This window comes from Herpailurus yagouaroundi, unplaced genomic scaffold (assembly GCF_014898765.1).
Source record: "Herpailurus yagouaroundi ecotype Mexico unplaced genomic scaffold, PumYag 77, whole genome shotgun sequence".
Lineage (NCBI taxonomy): Eukaryota > Metazoa > Chordata > Mammalia > Carnivora > Felidae > Herpailurus > Herpailurus yagouaroundi.
The window spans coordinates 11,455,821-11,477,721 of NW_024412388.1; the positions used below are offsets into that span (position 1 = coordinate 11,455,821).

A 21,901-nucleotide genomic window follows, 5' to 3' on the forward strand; every position below is an offset into this window, starting at 1 on the left:
AGGAGCAGAGAGAGGGGGAGACCCAGAATCCGAGGGAGGCTCCAGGCTCCGGGCTGTCAGCATAGAGCCTGAGGCGGGGCTCGAACCCACGCGCGGTGAGATCATGACCTGAGCCGAAGTCGGACGCTTAACCCACTGAGCCACCCAGAGGAAAAAAATGAGAGTTTAGTCGGTTGAGCAGTTTGCCAAGCAGTTTGCCGCTCCATAGCAGCAGAGCCAAGCTTTGGACCCCTGCTTCCTGCCCAGAGCGCCCACCCTTCAGCGCCGCGTTACGCGCCCTTTCTGTTGTACTTCCTGTAGAAGTTGTTTCCCGGTTGGCAGAATGTTGCCTAACTCATAATATATGTGTGTGTGTGTAACCCACTTGGCAGTAAATGTGCGAGACTTACCTAACCAAAGCTCTGACACTTACCAGAGGATGTAAGAGGAGACCTGCATGACTGGGGGAAAGTTCCACGGCCCCAGATGGCAAGACTTAGTGCCGCAAAGATACCGTCTCCCCCCCAAATAATCCCAAGATTCAGTATAATTCTACTCCAAGCCCCAAAGGTAGTTGAATTGAAATTTGAATCTAAACGAATGTGCCAGGATAGTCAAAACAGTTTTGGAAAAGAATAGTCGGGGGGTGGGGTGGATTTGTTCTGCCCATATCAAAATGACAAACAAAGTGAAAATAATTAAAAATCAGAGACTGGGGGCGCCTGAGTGGGTTAAGCGTCCGAGTCTGGATTTCGGCTCAGGTCATGATCTCACAGTTTGTGAGTTCAAGCCCCGCTTTGGGCTCTGCACTGACAGTGCAGAGCCTGCTTGGGATTCTCTCTCTCCCTGGCTCTCTGTCCCTCCCTTACTCTCTTTCTCTCTCAAAATAAATAAACTGAAATCGGAGACTGGCCCAGGGGCAGGCAATGGCCCAGTTAAAATAATCTAGAAAGGTGGCATATGAAAACCCAAATCAGGATGGGACCACTAATAATGTGGAAAATGAGTTTTCCATCCAGAAAGTAATAAGGCTCGATTCTTACCTCATGCCATGTGTAAAGTAAAGGTTTAAACATTAAAAAAATAATAATAAAAAGAAAAGAAAAGAAAGAAGAAGAAGAAACCAAAACTATAGAAGGATAAAAATACTTTTGTAATACTAGACTGGGAAAAACGGGAGACCGTCAAGAAAAAGATTGACCGAGTTGGCTCGGAAAACACAAAAGTTTCTCAATAGGATAAAAAAAAAAAAAAACCCACCACAAGCAAAATTTAAAGGTCATTTGACCCTGGGCAAAAATAAGAATTCAAAGCAACACACAGGACTAAATCCTTCACCGGCAGAGAGCTGCGACAGACCAGCAGGAGAAAGAGAAGCAGACAAGATTGAGCAGCGGTTCAAATAGGCGGCTCACAGGAGAAGAAATAGGGACGGGGAACGGCTAATAAGGGTGGTCAGCTGCACTAGTGTGGGGAGAAATCCAGTTTAGAGCAAGCAGGTACCCGGGCGGCTGGCCGGCTCAGTCGGAGGAGTGCACGACTCTTGATCTCGGGCTTGTGAATTCCAGCCCCACGTTGGGCATAGAGATTGCTTAAAAAAAAAAAAAACAACAAAACCCAAAACAACAATTAGGTACTGTCTTTCAGCAGTTGGACTGGCAAGAATTAGACTAATTGTATCCAGGGTTAGCCCGCACGGTGAGAGCACACATCAGTCGAGCGTTTTAAAAGGTCTGCAGTTCGGCTGTGAGCACACACCGCACAGAAATAGCCACACAGAGATCCACGGGTGCTCACATGCACGGATCCGGGGATCCACAGATGCACGTCACATGTGGCTTCAGAGAACGGGAGACAGCAGCCATTTAGCTAACAGCGTCCTCTTTCAGAATGCAGGGTGGCTCTGGAAAAACGCAGCCGCTCTGTATGGAATGGTGCGCAAATAGATGCTTCGTACATTGTTGAGAAAAAGCACGTTTCGGAACAATGAGTGTAGCATGACCCTCCTTCGCTCTCTTAATTTTTAAGTCTGTGTATGCAGGCGGCATGCTGGGAGGACACACGCGCAAGCTGTTGACAGTGGGGAACGGGGGCCCAGGTGGTCTTTACACTTTATACACACTCCGTGTTGCTGGAATTTTTAGGGTGAGCCAGTGTTGTTTTCGGAATAATTGTTTCAAAAGTCTCTTGACCTGAAAAGGGAGTCTGAGTTCCAGCTCTGGCTCCCTCCCTTAGCTAAAAATCACAGTGAGGGTCTTAACCTCCACTGGTTTCAACCACCTTCTCTGTTTAAAAATAAACAAAACAGGGACGCCTGGGTGGCTCAGTCGGTTAAGCATCCGACTTCAGCCAGGTCACGATCTCGTGGTCCGTGAGTTCGAGCCCCGCGTCGGGCTCTGGGCTGATGACTCAGAGCCTGGAGCCTGTTTCCGATTCTGTGTCTCCCTCTCTCTCTGCCCCTCCCCCGTTCATGCTCTGTCTCTCTCTGTCCCAAAAATAAATAAACGTTGAAAAAAAAAATTTTAAAAATAAACAAAACAGGGACGCCTGGGTGGCTCAGTCGGTTAAGCATCCGACTTCGGCCCAGGTCATGATCTCACGGTTGGTGAGTTCGAGCCCCTTGTCAGGCTCTGTGCTGACATCTCGGAGCCTGGAGCCTGCTTCGGATTCTGTGTCTCCCTCTCTCTCTGCCCCAACCCCTCTCACGCTCTGTCTCTCTCTCTCAAAAATAAATAAAACATTAAAAATAAATAAAGAGATAAAAATAAACAAAAAATGTTAAAGCTTTTCCACGTCTCTTGAGTGTTATGGTAGGTGTGGCTACTTTTCTTTTTTTAGTTTTTTTTTTTTTTTAATGTTTATTTATTTTTGAGACGGAGGAGAGAGCACAAGGAAGGGAGGAGCAGAGAGAGAGGGAGACAGAATCTGAAGCAAGCTCTGGGATCTGAGCTGTCAGCACAGAGCCTGATGCCGGGCTCGACCTTATGAACCATAAGATCATGACCTGAGCCGAAGTCGGATGCTCAACCGACTAAGCCACCCAGCCGCCCCAGTGTGGCTACTCTTATAATCAAGAAAATGAATAAACGTTCATTTTGCGTCCTCAGTAAGGGAGTTCACTAGATCTCGAAAGATCCTGCCAGCTCTAACATCTGTCAAAGACTCTCTGATCTCAGATTTGCTCGGGTGTTGAAAAAAAGAAAGAAAAAGGAAAGTCTGGAGTCCGGTATGGTTCCCTGTCCTGAAGTGAGCAAGGCAAGCCCCAGCCGTTGCTGGGAGGGAATTGGGCAGCTTGCACAAGCTCACCGCCCTTTTCCGTTCAGTTCTGGAAACCTTCCTCCCGGGACTGTGGTGCCTGTCTCTCAGGAGAGAGGGTGGCCCCACAGGACTGGGGTCTATCCCGGGCCAGCAGGGCCGCTGGACTCACCCTGGGCCACGGGAAAGAGAGGCTATTTTTGTTGTGGGTGCTGAATGGTTGGCCTCTCGCCAAGAGCGCGTGCTCCTTGGTGTGGTTGATGTCTCTTGCTGCTGCTGCTGCTGTCTCTACCACTGCGTCCAGAAAACACTTGAGAACACGTTTGTCCAGTGCCAAGGGCCCAAACCTGAGATGAGTGTTCTTTTTGTGTGTCTGCACCCCCACCCCCCGCCCCCCGGTCTGGCCATCAGGAGGGCAACAGCAGACCAGAGTATGGCTGGAAGAAAGTTGGTGGAAAGACCTGTCTCCTAGGGCTTTCCTTGCCTCCTCACGGTGGTTTCAGAGGATCCAGTTCAAGCATCGGGGCTTTCTTGGTGGAGAGAGCCTCCCTCCCCTCCGTTGGCCTTTGCTTACTGCTGCGGTTCGTCTCCCCGCCTGCCCCCACCCGCCAGCCCGGAAACAGGTGTCCTTCTTGGAGCAGGGCTTGACATGATACCCCGACCCGTATCCAACCTAGTCTGTCTCCTCGGGCAAATCTGTGTCCCAGGTCAGCCTCCAGCAAGGAGGCCACCAGAGAAGGGCCACCGTGTCACACAACTCCGGGAGTGGGTGACGTTTATATAGATAAGGCTGCACGTAGGGCCCCTGCAGTGGTGTGGCGCTGTGGCCCTGACTCGAAGCCTGGTACCACGTGAGACCTACACCCAGGCTGTGGACCCCTCCCAGCATCCAGCTGGCATTGTGCAAAGCACTAGCTGAGGACCTCTTGGGACTTGGCCCCGAGGATACAGCCTTTGCCCTCTGGATGCTGGGTAAGCAGCCGGTGCAGGCGGTTCGAGGTAGACTTGTCTCTTGGTCACCACGGATACGTCACTGGACTTGTTTTTTTCTTTTGTTATTTTTTAAAAATATTTATCTTGAGAGAGAGAGAGAGTGAGCGTGAGTCAGGGAGGGGCAGAGAGAGACAGAATCAGCACAGAGCCCACTCAGGGCTCGAGCTCACAAACCCTGAGATCGTGACCTGAGCCGAAATCAAGAGTCGGACGCTCAACCGACTGAGCCACCCAGGCGCCCCTCTTTTAAGATTTTATTTTTAAGTGGTCTGCAAACCCAACGTGGGGCTTCAACCCACAACCCTGAGATCACGCATTGCTCGCTCTACCCACCGAGCCAGCCAGGTGCCCTGGGACTGGTTCCCCTTGCCCTCTGCTACAGCCCCCCTCTTTATCTGTTTCTCACTCGGGCCGCTCTGTTCACCTGTCAGTTGCAGAGCTACTTTGCCGCCTGCGAGGACGAGACGCCTGCCATCCGGAACCATGACAAGGTCCTGCAGCGCCTGTGCGAGCACTTGGACCACGCCCTGCTGTATGGGTGAGCTGGGGGTCCTTTCCGGAGAAGACCGACCGCAGGGCACCTGGGAGCCTCCAGAGAGAAGTCCTTCCCCTCCTCTGCCCTTTATTTCTTCCCTCTCTTGGCAGAAAGAGATTTGCCTCAGGCCACAGGCTGTCTGTTATTGGCCCCCCCCCCCCCCTTAAATCACCTCCTTGCGGGCGTGAATGGTTGTGGAAAGAATTAGCAGCAAATGAGACCCTGCGTGAAGGCGTGGTGGTTGCCCTGGGCCCCCGCTGGGAGCTGGGAGCCGGGACCCTGTTGCTTTCAGCCCCCAGCTCATTCGGGTCATGGCAGCTCCTGTCCTGTTTTCTCAGACTGCAAGACCTCTCATCTGGCTACTGGGTGCTCGTGGTGCATTTCACCCGGAGAGAGGCCATCAAACAGATCGAGGTGCTGCAGCACGTGGCCACCAACCTGGGGCGCAGTGAGTAGGCCCAGGGGGATGCTGGGAAGGGCCCACCGCCGTCCTCCCCGTGATGGGTGGCCCGGGGCGAAGGTGTGGCCTCAGGGTCAGCCCCGGGAGGCTGATTCCCCCGTGGCGCCCAGTGGCAGAGGGGCGTTCCGCTGCTGGCGCCCTGCGTATGACAGTTAGTTGGGGCGTCACGGACTGGGGGGAAGGACAGTGAGGTGCTGAGGACAACCGGACTCCTCTGGAGCCCCAGCCCGGAACGGGGAGCCTCGCTTCTCTCCCTGAGCTGGTGTTAGCCGCCGGGGCTGGTGCACGGTGCTCATACTTCTCAACCCGTCTGGACCGTGTGACCTGCACTCTTTCTCAGGTCTCCCTGCCCCGCCGCCAGCTAGGGTCTGACCAGGAGCCGGCCCGTGTCAGGGGTTACGGCCCTACAACAAGACAGGAAGGAGGCTCTCTGAGTGCTGGGTGGCCTCAGCTACTCTTCCTTTCCTTCCCGCCCGCCCTGGGCCAGAAGAACCAGCACCCTGACGGACCTTCCTTCTGGTTACTCCTGCCGTGTGTTTGCAGGCAGGGCCTGGCTGTACCTGGCGCTCAACGAGAACTCTCTGGAGAGCTACCTGCGGCTGTTCCAGGAGAACCTGGGTCTGCTGCACAAATACTACGTCAAGTGAGTGTCCGGAACAGTCTGTCTCCCGTGGCCCCAGAGCTCCCCTTGAACCTTGTCCCAAAGACTCTTGTCACACGCAGACACCATGGCGTGCCACGTCAGAGGCCTAGCCTGGCATTGCATGCTGGGGCCACGTCAACGGTGGCCGAAGAGGCCTCAGCACCTTGCCTGTGATGCCTTTGCCGGGAGTCTGGACGGGCGTCCCCCCCCGGGGTCCTGTGTAGCAATGTGGTGCTCTGCCTCTGCCCGATCCTCCACCCCGGCCTCAGACCTTACTAGAATGCTTAACCACATAGAGCAGCTGCAGAGAGCTAGATGAGCCGTGTGCCGCAGGCCCCATAGCTGAAGACACTGGCAGGAAAGTGCTGTGTGGCTCTAAACCCAGTAGGAGAATATGCTGGAAAGGGGCGGGTGAAGGCTGCCCCAAGCTGGGTGCCCTCCAGGGATTGGGGACGTCACATGTCAAATTTCAACACAGCCGGCTTGCCCGGGAGATACGGCCAAGCTGGTAACCATCGTCCCTCCTCGTGTCTCACAGGAATGCCCTGGTCTGCAGCCACGATCACCTGACTCTCTTCCTGACCTTGGTGTCTGGGCTGGAGTTCATTCGATTCGACCTGGATCTGGTGAGACCCCCTTGGCTCTTGCTGCCTGCGGGGGCAGCGGGGTGGGCAGGGTGGGCATACCGTTCTGCTTTTCTGGTTCCTCTCAGGGGACCCGTGGGGTGTGACTGAGCCTGAGCCACATGTTTGGTGTTCAGGGACGGGAGGGTTCAGGGTCAGAACAGTGGAACTGAGTAGGTGATTCTATCTTGGCTTATCTAAGCCAGAACTCCTCGTTCAGGTGACCCCTTCCTGCCTGTCTGTCCCCACATCGCCTGGAGTATTTAGTGCTAAAATACCCTCTGTCATGTTTCCAGTGTGTTTGAGAAAGACCAGGCACGTTCACCCCTGTGCCTCTTGGGATCCTAGAAGGGTCCTCGGCTCCTTGCTTCCCAGCCTCCCTCACGGTCACCCACTGGAGAAACAGGATGCTGGCCCAGGAGGGGCTGAGGAGGGCCCAAAGCGGCTCTGGACTTGGCTCATCAGCGGGCAGCTGCCCCGTCCCAGTCCAGTCACCCCGCCAGGCCCCCCGCACCAGCAGCACAGGCTGCCTACTGAAAAGTAGGCGAAACTGGAGGGAACGGGAGCGACTCTCATGGTCGCAGAGGTCAAGGAGGGGTCGACAGGCAGAGTAGGGTTCTGTCATCTCCGTTGGCCTCGAGTCCATCGCTGTATGAGCCACAGCCATTCTCATCGCTCCTTTTAGCGGCTAATTTCTGAATTTAGAGCCTTAGGCCCACTGCTCTCCCAAAGGAAAACCAGCACAGGAGGCCTGGCGGGGGCAGGTCTGCGCACGGCCGCCCAAGGCCTCCCGCAGCCAAGCCTGCCCTCTGCACTCTCGTCTCAGGACGCCCCTTACTTGGACTTGGCCCCCTACATGCCTGACTACTACAAACCTCAGTACCTGCTGGACTTCGAAGACCGCCTCCCCAGCTCCGTGCAAGGTTCGGACAGCCTGTCCCTCAACTCCTTCAACTCCGTCACCTCCACCAACCTGGAGTGGGATGACAGCGCCATTGCCCCATCCAGCGAGGGTAAGCGCCCCCGGGCGGCCGGGTGCCACGCCTCTGCGGTGACACTGCTGGCGCCTGGCTGGCTGGCGTCTTTCCGGGCTCCTTGCGGTCCGGTCCGATGGGGGAGATTTGAAGTTCGACAGGGCCCACCATTTCCCAGATCTTCGTTTGCTCAGTGTCTCCGTGGCGGCTAAATCACTGATTGTGGGCACAAAAAGCCAGCGTGAGATCATGGGAATGTCAGACTCTTTTCCAGAAGGCCAGTGCCACACGCCTGGGGCGGTTTTCTACGTGAGGAGGGATTAGCTGCGTGACCCGGAAACTCTCCCTGCCATTGCAGGGGCGAGGGCCACCTGCCTGGGGAGGCCGCGCTGCCCTGGTTCTAGGCAGACAGAGGCGGAGCAACCCCTGGATGGAGACGAGAGAGCCAGACGGGTCCAAAGTTCAGGGAAACTTGACCCCCGTTTCTCAGGAGCCCCTCCCGCACTTGCTAGCATGTTAGGGCTGATGGCCCCCACTGCACCTGAGACTGGAAAAGACTGTCATCACGTCTGTAGGTTGCTTTGTTTTCTTGATCCAACAACTTACTGGAACAGCCCAGTTTCTTTCAAACCTTAGACCCCCTGTGTTCGTTTGTAAAACCGGCCGTTCCTCCAACCTTCGTCCCGTGTGGGAAACCAGAGCTCTTCCTTGGCTGCACCTGCCTCAGCTCCAGGGAAGGGGACCCTGAGCACAAGTTCAGCCCCTAGAACTGCATTAGCATTGAGGCCCTGGCCCTCTTCCCGTGTCTGCTCGTGCAATGAGCCGAGGGCCCATGAGGGCAATACTTTCAGACTTGTCAGCACGACTCCTTGTACAAGTGGAAGGCGGCAGCACAGTGTCCTTGGGTTGCGCTCACGGGCTGCCTCGGAGAAGGCAGGGGCCAGGCCCCGAGGGAGCATCTGGGCCGTCCACGGCGGACGCGTCCCCTCGAGCCCACCTGCCACCCGCTGCTCGGTTCAGAGGGAAGAAAGGCAGGGGATAGAAAAGAAGGTTAGGTACGGGGGAGCCCACGTCCCAGAACCAGGTGCTGGGGTTGGAAAGGATTGTCCCCAGAGGTCTTTCCAGCTGCTCAGAGCTTCTGGGCCAGTGTCCGAGCTGAGAAGCCTAAGAGTTCCCCAAAGCTGTTCGATGAAAGGTAGAAAGTGTAGCTTTTTCCTCTCTGGTTTTCTCCCCGTGTCGCCCGCCCCGTTGCCCCCGCCCTCCCTGTCCTGCCACTGCCCGTTTCTAATCTTCGGTTTTGTCCCTCGTTTTTATAGATTATGATTTTGGAGATGTGTTTCCAGCAGTGCCGTCTGTACCCAGCACAGACTGGGAAGGTGGGACAGAGTCCGCTGTCACCCTCTTTTCCCGTTTCGCTACGTTTCCATGCCAAGCTTGCTGCATGATTCGAAATCAGCTCATTATTTGTAATAATGTCAGTGATCATAATAAAGCCAAGTTTGCTCTTCTGATAGATGGAATTCTGCAGGAGGAGAACTTGACCTAGGCAAGTCCCATCTCCTAGCGCAGGACTCCCGCCTTCACGCGGTGGCCGCATGGGGTCGCCAAGCGATCTCCCGTCCCGATTCCCTTGCCGGTCGAAGCGCCGGATGTGGATGTGCGCAGGGGACTGCCACCTCGCGGGGGTGCCAGTGGCCCGACCCAGCGAGCGGGGACTTGTTCTGGAAAGCGTGGGTTGAACCTGCGGATCGTAAGCTCTTTCAGGTCAGATGTGCTCCTGGGTCAGAAGCATCGAGCAGGAAAGGCAGAGGACTCGATTCCTCCAGTCCGTTCTTGACGGCCTCCTCTCTGGCATGGTTGAAAGAGACTGAGGACCGAATGAGCGAAACTGCCCAGGCACTGCTGAAACTTCCCACAGGGAGATTCTCTCTGAAGTTTTAAGGCAGATTAAGAGAGAATCTGCCCGCTCTCCCACCTGTCCACTAAGCGGCAACGACACTTGGGCGTTCTCCTGCCCGTGACTCCGCTTTCTGGGCTTCCGAGAGTCCGTAGAGCTCCACCCCACGTTCTCACGATTACTCAAGGCACGTTCCTGAGAGGGTTAATGCTTCCTCTAGATCTGAGGCCATAGCTACCCCCGCTCCCTCCTTGTTAAAGAACCACTCACCCCGTGGGCCCCTTCCTCCAGGGGCTGGCCCCGGGCGGGGGTGTTGACTGCTCATCCTGGGCAGGAGGCAGAGATGTGCGTCCTTCTCCGCTGCTCCAGAGCCGGCCCCTTTGCTATTAGTGCCGTGATCTCTGAGTCACGCATGACGGATGATCTTTTCCCAAGTAACGTGAGCATGAAATAGCTTAGTTTGAGGGAAATAAGATACGGCACGAGGGAAGATTAATTAGGTCATCTGGCTGTGAGTGTAGCACCGAAGAGTGCCACGGGGTAGTTAGTTAAGATCAGCCCGAAATCCAGAATTCCATCGTAACATCATTTACCGTCTCAACCTCTCTTCTTGCAGTGCACATGCTGGGCATTGGTTTTGTTTTGTTTTTTCTCTCTCCCTCTGATTCTAACCACTAACCCCCTCCCGACCCAGCTCCTCGCTGCCTGTTGCAGTCACTTGACAAGCAGGGCCTGACCTTCCTCCGCAGCCCTTGAGAGCTCCCTGTGGCCTGAGAGCTAACAGCCCCGGTGGCACTGCTTGCTCGGGCGGGGCCGGGCTGGGCTCCGGGGGCCGGGTGACCTTAGTCCACCCCCCACCCCACCCCGTGACCTCCTGAGTTCCCGAGGCTCCTCTGGCAGCTCACCTGGGAAGCTTTGCCTCCTTCCACCTGGAGGGGAGCAGGATTCGGGGGCGGCTCCAAACTCTGGGCCCTGGAGTGGGGGTTGGGGCGGCCTTCCATGGTCCTCAGCTCACTTCCAGAACTGGTGGGCCCCCCCAGCGTCCAGCCTTGACACCCAGCACGTCCCGTGGCCTGCTCACTCGCCCCTCAGCTGCTCCCACAGACAGCCGCAGGTCTCTGGGGGCTGGAGCAAGAATGTCTGGCCTTGCGGGATCCTTCTTTGAGACCAAAGGGCGAGGTTTGCTGCACTGAGAACGAAGGCTCTGGGGTCCCGGGACATGAGCAGCACATCTCGTGTGTTGCTAGTGTTTCTCTGGCAAGGCTGGCGATTGCTTTCGGCCCCGCTTTTGTCCTCCCATGAAGAGACGCTGTACTTTTTAACAAACTGGCTGATGTGCTGCATCAGCAGACAGCTGCCCAGCGGTTTCCAAGACCCACTAGGCAGCCGACAGCAGGTCGGGCCCTTCCAGATGAGGCTGAGGACGGGAAGCGTGTTTACTGTGTCTCCTCTGGGCAGATAACGGCCAACGAGACGTGTGTAAGCTGGCAAATGGGGCGTGAACGTCCCCTGTCCCGTGCCATTAGCTGTCACCCAGCCTCTTCCGCCAGTAGGGCCTCAGTCCTCTGCTGGGGCAGCTCCCATCTGCCACCAGATAAGTGCCCTGTGTGCTTTAGGCACTCCCGTTCCAGTACCTGGGGCGGATGGTTGGGGGCAGGGGGAGCCGTTAAACCAGCCCCTCTCTGGAGAGTCAGCCCCCCTCCCCTCCCCGCCTTCTCCCCAGGGTGGAGCCAAGGGTCAGGGTGACCCACCCAGAAGGGACCAGTAGGCAAGCTGAGTGAAACTGAGTTCCCAGCTCTCACCTTCAAGGGGCGCCTGGTCCTGCCCCCCCTTCCCCTCACCCCCCTCCCCAGGAGTGAGCGGATAGGATGTCAGGGAGAGAAGCGGCCACCGAAGAGCCCATGAGGCAGCTGTTGGGGGGCAGCCACTCGGCACACCTTTCTTCTCCCCTTGGCATCTCCTTGTTGCCCTGATCTGGCCTCTCGTCCTGCCTCCTGTGCTCTGGGTCCGTCTTCTGCCCTTCCCCCACGCTCCTCACTCTCTGGGCTCCCTGTCCTGCCCTCAGCCCCTGCCCCCACTCTGCACCCCTCATTTTCTCTGATTCCCAGTCTCTCCCTCTATTCTCTCTGCCATTGTTGCGTTTTATCTGCCTCCGGGGTGGGCACCCTTCAGAGGACTTTGGGTATCTCAGCGCTGCCGGTGGCGTTTGGTGCTGAAGGGGCTCCCCAGTGCCCGTCTGGCACTCTCCGTCGGAAGGCTCTGAGGTTAACCTGAGAGGTCTGTGGCTCATTTCCTCTTGAGGCCTCGAGGTCACTGTCCTAAGGGGCTTCAGCCTGGAGGCTGTTTAACCTCGGGGCTCTTAACTCGCACTCGGCCAGGTTGCTACGAGCTCTTGAGGGTTCCCAGTGCAGGTGGTGGTGGTGTCCCTCCAAGTCGCTCTTCAAGCCCAGGTCCCTGGTCCTGTTGCTCTGGGGCTTCAAATCTTAAAGCAGGGCCACCCCGGTCGGATTTCCCTGGGAGGAACTCACCCGCCTCCCTCATGGGATAAGGCATGCCTTGGGGGCCCGGGGGCCCCAGATGCTGTCTGACGGGCTGTCTCCTGTTTCCCGTTCTCCCAGATGGAGACCTCACAGACACTGTCAGCGGGCCCCGCTCTACCGCCTCGGACCCGACCAGCAGCAAGGCCTCCACCAAGAGTCCCACCCAGCGCCACAACCCTTTCAGTGAGGACCAGGCAGAGACCGTGTCCTCCTCCGACACCACCCCTGTGCACACCACGTCCCAGGAGAAGGGGGAATCCCGCACTCTTGACCTGCCAGACGCCTGCACGGAGCTGGAGGTCATCAGGTCGGTGGGGAGGGGCCCCGAGAGCAGTTGGATGAGCATATCCTGACGTCCACCCTGTGCGCTCCTAGTGTCACGTTGTCCGTGCAGACTGGGACCACACTCACCCCCTGGGGGGGGCACATGGGCGTCTGCCTGGAGACTGAGTGTTTCTCCCGCAGTTCTGTGAGCAACAAGAAACAGAGGGCCCGAGCCCGGAAGACAGTGTGGCACAGGCCATGACCGGGGCCACGCCTGGGTGGGGGGCATTTGTCAGGTTCATCCAGGGCCACAAAGTCCCTTCAGACTGGAATTCTTCCCCAGGGGGTCCTTGGGTGTCGCTGTACAGTTTCTGAGGTCTGTACCGATTGTAGTTCAGCATGGCTCCTTGAAAGAAAAGGGTCTCCATCAATAGCCAGGGGCCTACCTAGAAGGGAGGAAGTGCTGACGGATTGGGCTCCCGACTGCCCCTGGCTCCCGCCCTGAGGCTCTCAGCCCTGGGTGAGAAGATGTGCGTGTCCTACCCCCGGGGCTTGCTGGCCTTGCTCCCCAGTGACTGGAGTCAGGGGTCCGCCTCTGCAGGGTGGTTCGAGTCCCGACTGGCTTCATGGATTCAGACCTGGGGTCGCCTTGCCACGCCCGTCCCAGCCAATTTGCAACCAAGGGGTTCGAGCCCAAAAGACTTTAAGTCCACTTTTGGTTGAATTATCCACAGTGACACCTAATGGGAAGTGAGGTCCGTCCAGGGTCCGCGGGCCACATCCTAAGGGAAGGGCTGAAGGGAGGCGCCATCGCTCCGACCGACCGTGGCCTGTTTTGTCCCCCCAGAACACAGCTAGCTCATTTGTGTCATCGGCTAGAATCCGTGGGACCTGCTCAGGGGTTCCTCTGGTCCCTGTCTCTGCCAACAGCAGGGGGTCCCTCAGGGCCTGAGCTGCTCTGTGCCCCTGGCCTAGGGCCTCCCAGCCAGCGCTGCCCAGGACCATGGAAGCTTGGCTGTGCCCTCAGAGGTCACACGCCCAGAATCACCTCTTTTGACCCAGCCCACCTAATTCCCCAGCTCAGTGGCGCCCAGATGGTAAATCTCTCCCCATCGCTACTGTCCCAGGGTCACCAAGAAGAAGAAAACCGGCAAGAAGAAGAAGACCAGATCGGATGAGGAAGCTAGTCCGCTTCACCCCTCCTCCAGCCAGGACAGCTGTGCCAGGCGGGGCGATGGTGACAGCCTCGTCAGCAGCCCAGGCCTTGGGCGGGCCTCACCGGACGCTACCTTCACTTCCCCCCAGGAGGAGGGAGAGGGGCCCAGCGGCACAGCCGAGAGCAGCGAGCTCCCGGAGCCGGGCCAGATGGGTCTGCTCATCCCCGAAATGAAGGACACCTCCATGGAGCGCTTGGGGCAGCCCCTGAGTAAGGTCATTGACCAGCTCAACGGGCAGCTGGACCCCAGCGCCTGGCGCTCCCACGTCCAGTCCCCAGACCAGTCCTTTCGGACCGGCTCTCCCGGGGATGCCCCGGAGAAGCCGCCATTTTGCGACTTTAGTGAGGGGCTTCCAGCCCCAATGGACTTCTACCGCTTTACCGTCGAGAGTCCAAGCGCTCTTACATCAAGTGGCAGCAACCATGACCCTGCAGGGCCTGGCCAACCGCTGCATGTTCCTGGTGGCCCTGCGACTGCTGGCCAAGAAGAGGGAGGAGGAAGAAGAGAGGGACAGGCACCTGGGCCCCTAGAGGACACCCCGGGGGAGGCCCGGGAGCCAGAGACCCGGGGACTGGAGACGCAGTTGCCCCCTGCGGGTGACGGACCTGTGCCCGAAGCAGAGCCCGGGACCCACGAGGCTCTCTGCCAGCTCAAGCGAGACCAGCCCAGCCCGTGTCTGAGCAGCGCTGAGGACTCGGGGGTGGATGAGGGGCAGGGGAGCCCTTCTGAGATGACCCACTCGGCAGAGTTCAGGTGAGCAAGGCTCTCGGTGCGGCTGCCGTGAGACGCCCCCGGCCTGCAAAGCAGGAGACAGTGGGCGTCGTCCTCCCAATGAACCAAGCAGAACCCCCGGAGGAACTAGCCTGGGCTGGGGGCTGCGACGGGGCGCACGTCTCCCCTCCCTCGCTCTGGCTCTTGGTCAGGAGCAGAGCCGCGACAACGGTGCCGCCGCGTGCCTGTGTCCCCTCCCACCCCCCTCCTGGCCTTCACCCTCCCCACGCTTGTCCCTCTCACAGGGTAGACAACAATCACTTACTCCTGCTGATGATCCACGTGTTTCGAGAAAACGAAGAGCAGCTCTTCAAAGTAAGTCCCAGGAGCTCAGGGGCCAGGGGCAAAAGCGGGCTGGCCCGGGCCGGGGGCGGGAGCCGGGGTGCCTGACCGTCCCCTGTCTCGGCCCCTCAGATGATCCGGATGAGCACCGGGCACATGGAGGGCACCCTGCAGCTGCTGTACGTGCTGCTCACAGACTGCTATGTCTACCTGCTCCGGAAAGGTGCCCGCCGCCCCTGGGCTAGGCCAGGGCAGCTGCTGAGAGCGGGTCGAGGACGACACTGACCACCCTCCCTCCCTCTGTGCCCCCCGCCCCTGGCTCTCGGCTGCCTGGCGTGTGGTGGCAAAAACACTCCACTCCGCCCCAAGACGAGCCCGGGGGCCTGCCCTCCACGAGGACCCCGTGTCACTGTCCTACTCTGTCATCTCAGGTCGCAGGACAAGGACGGGTCCTCGCTGAGAGAGGGGCCAGTCTTAGAAAAGGGGGCAGGGGGAGGGAAAAGAGGCCACTGAGAGTTACAGGCATTGGGGTCTCCTCTCTCAGGGGCCGCGGAGAAGCCATACCTGGTGGAAGAGGCCGTTTCTTACAATGAACTTGACTATGTGTCGGTGAGTGCGGGATCTGCAGTTGGCATAGGCCAACTGCATAGGACGGGGCTCCTCTGGCTACCCACCTCGGGAGCTCAGAGCGAGGCACGTCCCTGCCTCGACCCCTCCGCCCCCAGGGCTGGGCGTCAGCTCCTCTCCCGGGGGGCTTCACCACATGATGCTGGGGATGAGAACCCAGTCTGAGGAAGCCTCTTTGTCCACCGTATTTCTGACCATCCCTCCCCTCCCTGACTCACGCCCTGGGTCCCAGGCCTCTGGGGCTTTACCTTGTGGCGATGCCAGGGTCTGCCTCCTCCCTCCCCAGCCGGCCCTCTGTCTGGCCGTGGCTGCCTCTTCCGCCAGGCAGCAGCCAAGCCCCTTGTGCATGTGAAGGTATCGTTTCTGGCAGGTGGGCCTCGACCAGCAGACGGTGAAGCTGGTGTGCACCAACCGCAGGAAGCAGTTTCTGCTGGACACGGCTGACGTGGCCCTGGCTGAGTGAGTGACGCTCCCCACCCCACCCCGGCCAATCCCCCACCTCCCCGTTCCTGTAGGACTGGAGGTCCTGGCCTGGTCTCCCCACCCTTGGGGCAGGAGGGGGAGAAGTGGGACACAAACCAGTGCGGAGCAGATGTGTTCCCTCCGGCCCCTGCAGGAAAAGGTACACCCACTGACTGGCTCCGTATTCAGTTCAGGTGACCTCAGACCCTGCGTGGCCTGCGGAGAGGAAGGGGGCTGGTGTGAGTCACCCGCCAGGAAAGACACCCGAGCCCCACTGCTGGCCCTTGTGCTTTCATACAGAAAGTACACATGATAAGATCGGATAGTGACGGGCACCCGGGTCCCACCCGTTCTGCGGCATCCCCTCACCTGGTCCTGCCTCACCGTCAGACCCCAGGCACCTTGGCCACGGGGAACGGTTAGGCCTCTTCCAGGTCACAGCTGATGGCAACCGACCATCATCGCCCCACCTGCTGCCCTGAGCTCTGCTTCCGGCCGGGTCCCTCCCCAGAGTTCCTGGGACCCCTCCAGGCCAGGATCCCGTCCAGTTGAAGGGTGGAGGTCCCCCAGGCCTCTGACAGCAAACCCCACTCCCTTGTATAGGTTCTTCTTGGCTTCTTTGAAGTCCGCCATGATCAAAGGCTGCCGGGAGCCACCTTACCCCAGCATCCTGACTGATGCCACCATGGAGAAGCTGGCACTGGCCAAATTCGTGGCCCAGGAATCTAAGTGTGAGGTAGAGCCGGGAGTGCAGGGGAGGTATTGTGGTGTTAGGGGCCAGGCGACGCAAAAGGACGTCTTTAGGACCTCTCCATCACCCACCTGGGAGGGGCTCTCCTACCCTCGGGTCCTGTCCCCCACCCCACTTGGGGCACAGCCTTGCTTTCTCAGCGGCCATTCCTGGTGCTGGGCTGCTGGTGAGCCCGACCCGGACCTCACCGCTCTGTCTGCTGCCCCCTCCCCCCCCCCCGCCCCAGGCCACCGCTGTCACCGTGCGCTTCTACGGGCTTGTGCACTGGGAGGACCCCCTGGATGAGTCCCTGGGTCCAGTGCCCTGCCACTGCTCACCCCCTGAGGGCGCCATCACCAAAGAAGGCATGCTGCATTACAAGGCAGGCACCTCCTACTTGGGCAAAGAGCACTGGAAGACTTGCTTCGTGGTCCTCAGGTGGGGGCTCCCACAGCTCTGGCCCCGGGCTCAACCTGGGGCTCGTTGGGCCCTCAGCAGGGGTCTCCCTTGGACCGGCCACCCGGGAGAGGAGCCCACGGGGGCATCTTTCCACCCCCACAAGGGTTTTGGAGCAGACCCCTTCCGGGCTGCGAGAGCTTCTGTGTAAAGCGGCCGTCTCTGGGGCCCGAGGATCCTGGGGCGCATCGGGTGGGGGTCCGGGCAGGGCTGCTGCCAAGGTTTTCGCCATCCCCAGGTCTGCTGAGGGGACAGCACGCCCTCCCGAGCCTCTGCAGTTCTCTCTTCACCTTCCCTTCCACAGAGGGCAGGCCCCTTGGCCTCTGGGGCTTAAGGCCCCAGTTGCAGGCCCCCCCCCCCCCGGGATCTGGGCCCCACCTGGCCTTCGGTTCTTGGGACGGGCCTCACCCCTGCCATGTTGTGCCCCTGCAGCAACGGGATCCTCTACCAGTATCCCGACCGCACAGATGTCACCCCTCTGCTCTCTGTGAACATGGGGTGAGTGTCCTAGCGATGGGGGGCTGGGCAGGCGTGAGGCCTGGCGGTGCTGCCCGCAGGTGGCGGCTCTGGCCGAGCCTGGGACCCGGGGCTCCTGTTCTCCCTGGCTCGAGCTGACACCCCACCCCCTTGTGTCCATCAGTTCGGCCTGCCCCCACTCAGCCCCACCCCATCCGGCAGCCCTGACCACTGCCCTGGGGTCTGCTGAGCCCTGAGGCTGTAGGACCCCAAGCAAGGGGAGGCTGGGCATCGTCCTGTCAGGGGAGCAAGAGGAACTCCCTGCCAGGAGGGTCTGTCCGGGCAGGGGAGGCGGTCCCTCTCCCGGGAAGCTCCTGACCTGATGGAAGATGGACGCACAGGTGCTTGGAGAAAACCTGGGGCCCACAGAGGCGACGGGAATGAATGTGCCCTGATGCCAAGAGGGCCAGAGCTAAGAGCGGATTCTCACCCCTTGCCTAGCCAGGTTGAGATATCTAGAAGGATCTTGGCAACTCTGGCAGTTCCCCTTGCAGAAGTTGTCACTCGGAAAGGGCCGGGCCCGCCTGGCAGCTTTAAGTCTCTCCTGAGAGCCGAAGGGGTCCATAGCACCTTCCGGTGGCCTCCAGCCCCCGGGACCGCGGGTGCAGGCGCACCCGTGTCCGACACCACCCCTGCCTCCTTGCTCCCCTTTCACCCCTCCTCCTCTGGCCCAGGGGGGAGCAGTGCGGTGGCTGTCGGAGAGCCAACACCACGGATCGGCCCCACGCCTTCCAGGTCATCCTCGCCGACCGGCCCTGCCTGGAGCTGAGCGCGGACAGCGAGGCCGAGATGGCCGGCTGGATGCAGCAGCTCTGCCAGGCCGTGTCCAAAGGGGTGAGCGCCTCCGGCCTGCGCCGCTCGTCTGGCCTCCCGACCCCGTCCAGCCCCCTCCGGTGTCCCTTCCCCAGACCCACACGCACTCACAGAGAGCACTCACAGAGAGGCCCGTGAGGACGAAGACGGGGACCTCCAGGGGACAGCCCAGGAGCGGGTCCTCGGGCTCAGGGCCGCCTGTGGGCCGGACACTCCCACTGTCACCCCTGTCCCCACCTCCACTTCCGACTTGGGTGGAGCCCGCCTGACCTCTGGCGCAGGGGGAGCCCAAGGGCTGGCTGGGCCCCTGGAGGGGGCAGGTCTGGTGCCACCGACCCCCGGAGAGCTCCAGCTTGCCTCTCCCCTCTGCCGATGCCCTTCAGGTCATCCCCCAGGGGGTGACCCCCAGCCCCTGCATCCCCTGCTGCCTGGTGATTACCGATGACCGCCTCTTCACCTGCCACGAGGACTGCCAGACCAGCTTCTTCCGCTCCCTGGGCACAGCCAGGCTGGCCGACATCAGTGCCGTCTCCACGGAACCCGGCAAGGAGTACTGTGTCCTGGTGAGCTGGGCCCCGGGGGCAGTGGAGGCAGGCCCTGCGGAAGGAGGGCCGCTTCTGCTCACCTGGGGACCCGCCCTCCCCAGGAGTTTTCCCAGGACAGCCAGCAGGCTCTGCCCCCCTGGGTCATCTACTTGAGCTGCACATCTGAACTGGACCGATTCCTGTCTGCGCTGAGCTCCGGGTGGAAAACCATCTACCAGGTACCGAGCCACCCGGGGCCCCGAGGAGTGGAGCCGCTGCCCCGGGGAGAGGAGTCCTTCCTGTGTGGCACAGAGGCAGGAGGCAGGGGCCCGGGGACGGCGCTGTACCAGCAGCTCTGGGACAGCCCGGAACATTTAGGACCAAAAGGGCAAGACTCCGCCCTCCAGCGCATCTGAGGCCACAGCCAGAAGCAGAACCTGGGACACGCTGCCCCTTCTTGGTCCCGTGGTGCCGAGGGTCTCCAGGGCTCCCGTGGAGCCCCGGGAGAGCAGGGTCCTGGGCTGAAGCCCTCACAGACCCCCTCTCTGCCCCCGCACAGGTGGACCTCCCCCACAAGGCCACCCAGGAAGCCTCCAGCAAGAAGTTCGAGGATGCCCTGAGCCTCATCCACAGCGCCTGGCAGCGGAGCGACAGCCTGTGCCGGGGCAGAGCCTCCCGGGACCCCTGGTGCTGAGGCGGAGCTGGCCGGGGCCCCCCCCCACCCCCACCCCCCCGCGGGCCAAGAAAGGCGAGCGGAGCAGCACACGCAGTGGCCCGCTGGGGCATCATGCCGCTTGGGGCCTGGCTTCCACCCCTGTTCCACAGCCCACTCCCACCCTGGGGGACAGAACCACCGACCGGGGCCTGAGACGGGGTCTCTCCCCTCCCAGGGATCCAGAATGGGTGCTCCGCACACCCCTGGGCATCCTGCCTGGCCAGTGGTGCCCGGAGAGTGCTGCTGGGGCGGAGGGTCTGAGCCCTATGGGCTCTGTGTACGTGGCACATCCGGATGTATCTGCGTCTCTTCAGGACGGCAGTGAGAATAGTATCAGCTTTGAGGGGAGCGGAAGGACCGAGAAGGCAGCAGTCCCCTCTTCCTCTCCCGAGTGAGAGGTCTGGGCAGAAACCCGGCCATCCTTGTTCATTTTTGAACGTTCAGCCGGCTGTGCAGGGAGGCCGGGCACTAAGGTCTCGGTGCATGTTTCTTCCTCGCTATCTCCGGCCCCCGGCACACTGCTGCCTGCCTCGCCAGGGCCCACAGCCGGGGGCAGGGGCAGGGGCCGGGCCGGGCCGGCCCTCCCCGGCTGCCCAGCGGCCCCGCATGTCCACGGCCCCCTGCCCCTGTCTCTCCCCAAACCGCAGCGGCCGGAGGACCCGGGAGGACCCGGGAGGACCCAGGAGGACCCAGGAGGCAGGCTGTTTCCGTTTGCAGGGAGCAAAGGGGAGGGAGGAGGGCTCAGAGAGGAATGGAGCCCACCAGCCTGGCGTCCCCGTGGGTACCTCCTGACCATCCCCTGCTTGGCTGGAGCCGGGCCCTTCCGGAGAGTTTTATCAAGGGCCCGCCGGGGGAAGGGGTCAGATGGTCTGGGTTTTGTTTGTTGTTTCTTTTCTTTTCTTTTTTTTTTTTTTTTTTTAAATAAAATAGACACGTTATATTGCCAAGACTTGTCACTGGCCCTTTATGACCAGGATGGAGGAGGGGCATCTCCAGCCCCCCTCTGAAGCCCCTTGGCCATTCATTCTTCATTCATTCCATAATTCTCTGCCATCAGCTGCTCTGTGCTGACACCGAGAACCCAGTCGCCCGCTGCCCCCCCATGGAGCTCTCTGGAGCTCAGGCCCTGAGGGTTTCTTGGCCTGACCTTTGCTCTCTGTTGTATTTCCTGCAGTGGCCAGGGGAGCGGCAGCTACCCCTCCAGTCCCGGGACTTGTCTCTGCGGCCAGCCTTCCCAGCCTCCCCAGCTCTGGGGGCGAGTGCCGGCCATGTGGGATAAACCCGAGAGTGTCCAAGCTGTCCCCAGACCGCTGGGCGCAGGCCAGAGGGTGCCAAGCCTGCCAGGCCCAGGCCGGGGGTTGGGGGGAAGTGATCTGGGGCCCCGAAGCCCTCAGCGCTGCCTCTTCCAGGGCTTCGTACCTGGGGGGAAAGGAGCGGGAGCTGGGAAAGGTGGGCGTGGAGGCCTAGAGGTGGGCTTGCAGGCAGGGTGGCTCGGCCTCTGGTTCTGTTTGGAACTTGGCTGATGTGGGGTGACCGTGGCGGGAGAGAACTGCCCCGGGGGGCAGAGGCCAAGGTGGAGGCCAGGCCGAGCATCCTAGCACCTGACAGCCATTCCCAGGGGTGTGAAGTCCCTTCTCACAAAGGGCCACGTATGGGCGCCTGGGTGGCTCAGTCAGTTAAGCAGCCGACTCTTGATTTCGGCTCAGGTCACGGTCTCAAGGTACAGTAGTGAGCTAGGCGTGGAGCCTGCCTAAGATTCATTCTCTCTCTCTTTCCCTCTCTCTGAAAAAAAGCAAAAAAACCCAAAAAACAAAGACAAAGGGCCATTTCTATACCAGGGCCTCTCCAGAAACCTATAGTCCAGAAGAGGTTCCCACCAGGAGGAGGGACAGGACTAGGGGGCAAGTCTTCATAGGGTGAATGACCAAAGCCACAGGCCACTCCTTGAGACACAACGGCCCCAGGGCCCTGGAGTCTTGGGAGGCAAAGGATGGGGAGGAAGGAGCCAGAGCGGGGGATGGGGCAGTGGTGGGGGGGGCGGTGGGCATCTTCTGGGTGGAGTCCTGTGCCAGGCATATTCTCCACACACCTCCGAAGTAGGTGCTGATATCCCCATTTTAGAAACAGACTGTCGCTAAGAGAGAGAAAGTGACTTGCCCAGAGTCACACATGGTAGCAGAGCCCGGGGTTCAAAAGCAGTTCCACAGGGCTCAAGAAGCCCTTCTCCACCTCTGCTCTCAGTGGGACCATAGACTGTGGGAACCAGACTGGAAGACTGAGGCCGGGAACGGAGAAGCCGCAAGGACAGTGGCAGGGTGGTTGTGGGCAGTCAGCGAGTTGCCTGGGCACGGTTTCAGGAGCCTCCCCGGGCAGTTGCTCTATGCCCAGGGCTCCGAGCTGCAGCAGGACTGGCTAAACCAGAGGCGGGGCAGGGGCACCAGCCCTTCGCCCCAGCGCCACAGGGAGGGCAGGAGGATAAGAAAAACAGGAGGAGGTGTCTCAGCTGATTGACACCTTCTCCCCGCCCCCAATCTCCCTCCTGCCCCAGGTGACCTTTTCCCCAGATCCCAGGGTCCAGGCCCACCCCTGCGGGGAGGTGTGGAGAACAGAGACAGCTGGGATTGG

The 21,901-nt window shown here is 60.0% G+C and overlaps 1 protein-coding gene across 1 annotated transcript in view; it reads left to right on the top strand.

Annotated features, from left to right (window-relative positions):
• The window catches only part of PLEKHM2 (pleckstrin homology and RUN domain containing M2), a 35,496-nt gene extending 15,273 nt beyond the window's left edge, over positions 1–20,223 (top strand). Inside the window, exons 2-20 of the mRNA XM_040462151.1 lie at positions 4,659–4,765; positions 5,101–5,210; positions 5,766–5,865; positions 6,404–6,491; positions 7,315–7,501; positions 8,779–8,838; positions 11,978–12,206; positions 13,291–14,133; positions 14,397–14,466; positions 14,566–14,656; positions 14,978–15,042; positions 15,431–15,519; positions 16,126–16,258; positions 16,500–16,690; positions 17,141–17,206; positions 17,899–18,058; positions 18,421–18,600; positions 18,684–18,800; positions 19,121–20,223. Of these exons, the coding sequence (XP_040318085.1) occupies positions 4,659–4,765; positions 5,101–5,210; positions 5,766–5,865; positions 6,404–6,491; positions 7,315–7,501; positions 8,779–8,838; positions 11,978–12,206; positions 13,291–14,133; positions 14,397–14,466; positions 14,566–14,656; positions 14,978–15,042; positions 15,431–15,519; positions 16,126–16,258; positions 16,500–16,690; positions 17,141–17,206; positions 17,899–18,058; positions 18,421–18,600; positions 18,684–18,800; positions 19,121–19,255 (3,021 nt within the window). The 3' untranslated portion in view covers positions 19,256–20,223. The remainder of the gene's footprint in view (positions 1–4,658; positions 4,766–5,100; positions 5,211–5,765; positions 5,866–6,403; positions 6,492–7,314; positions 7,502–8,778; positions 8,839–11,977; positions 12,207–13,290; positions 14,134–14,396; positions 14,467–14,565; positions 14,657–14,977; positions 15,043–15,430; positions 15,520–16,125; positions 16,259–16,499; positions 16,691–17,140; positions 17,207–17,898; positions 18,059–18,420; positions 18,601–18,683; positions 18,801–19,120) is intronic.
• Positions 20,224–21,901: the final 1,678 nt, after the last annotated feature.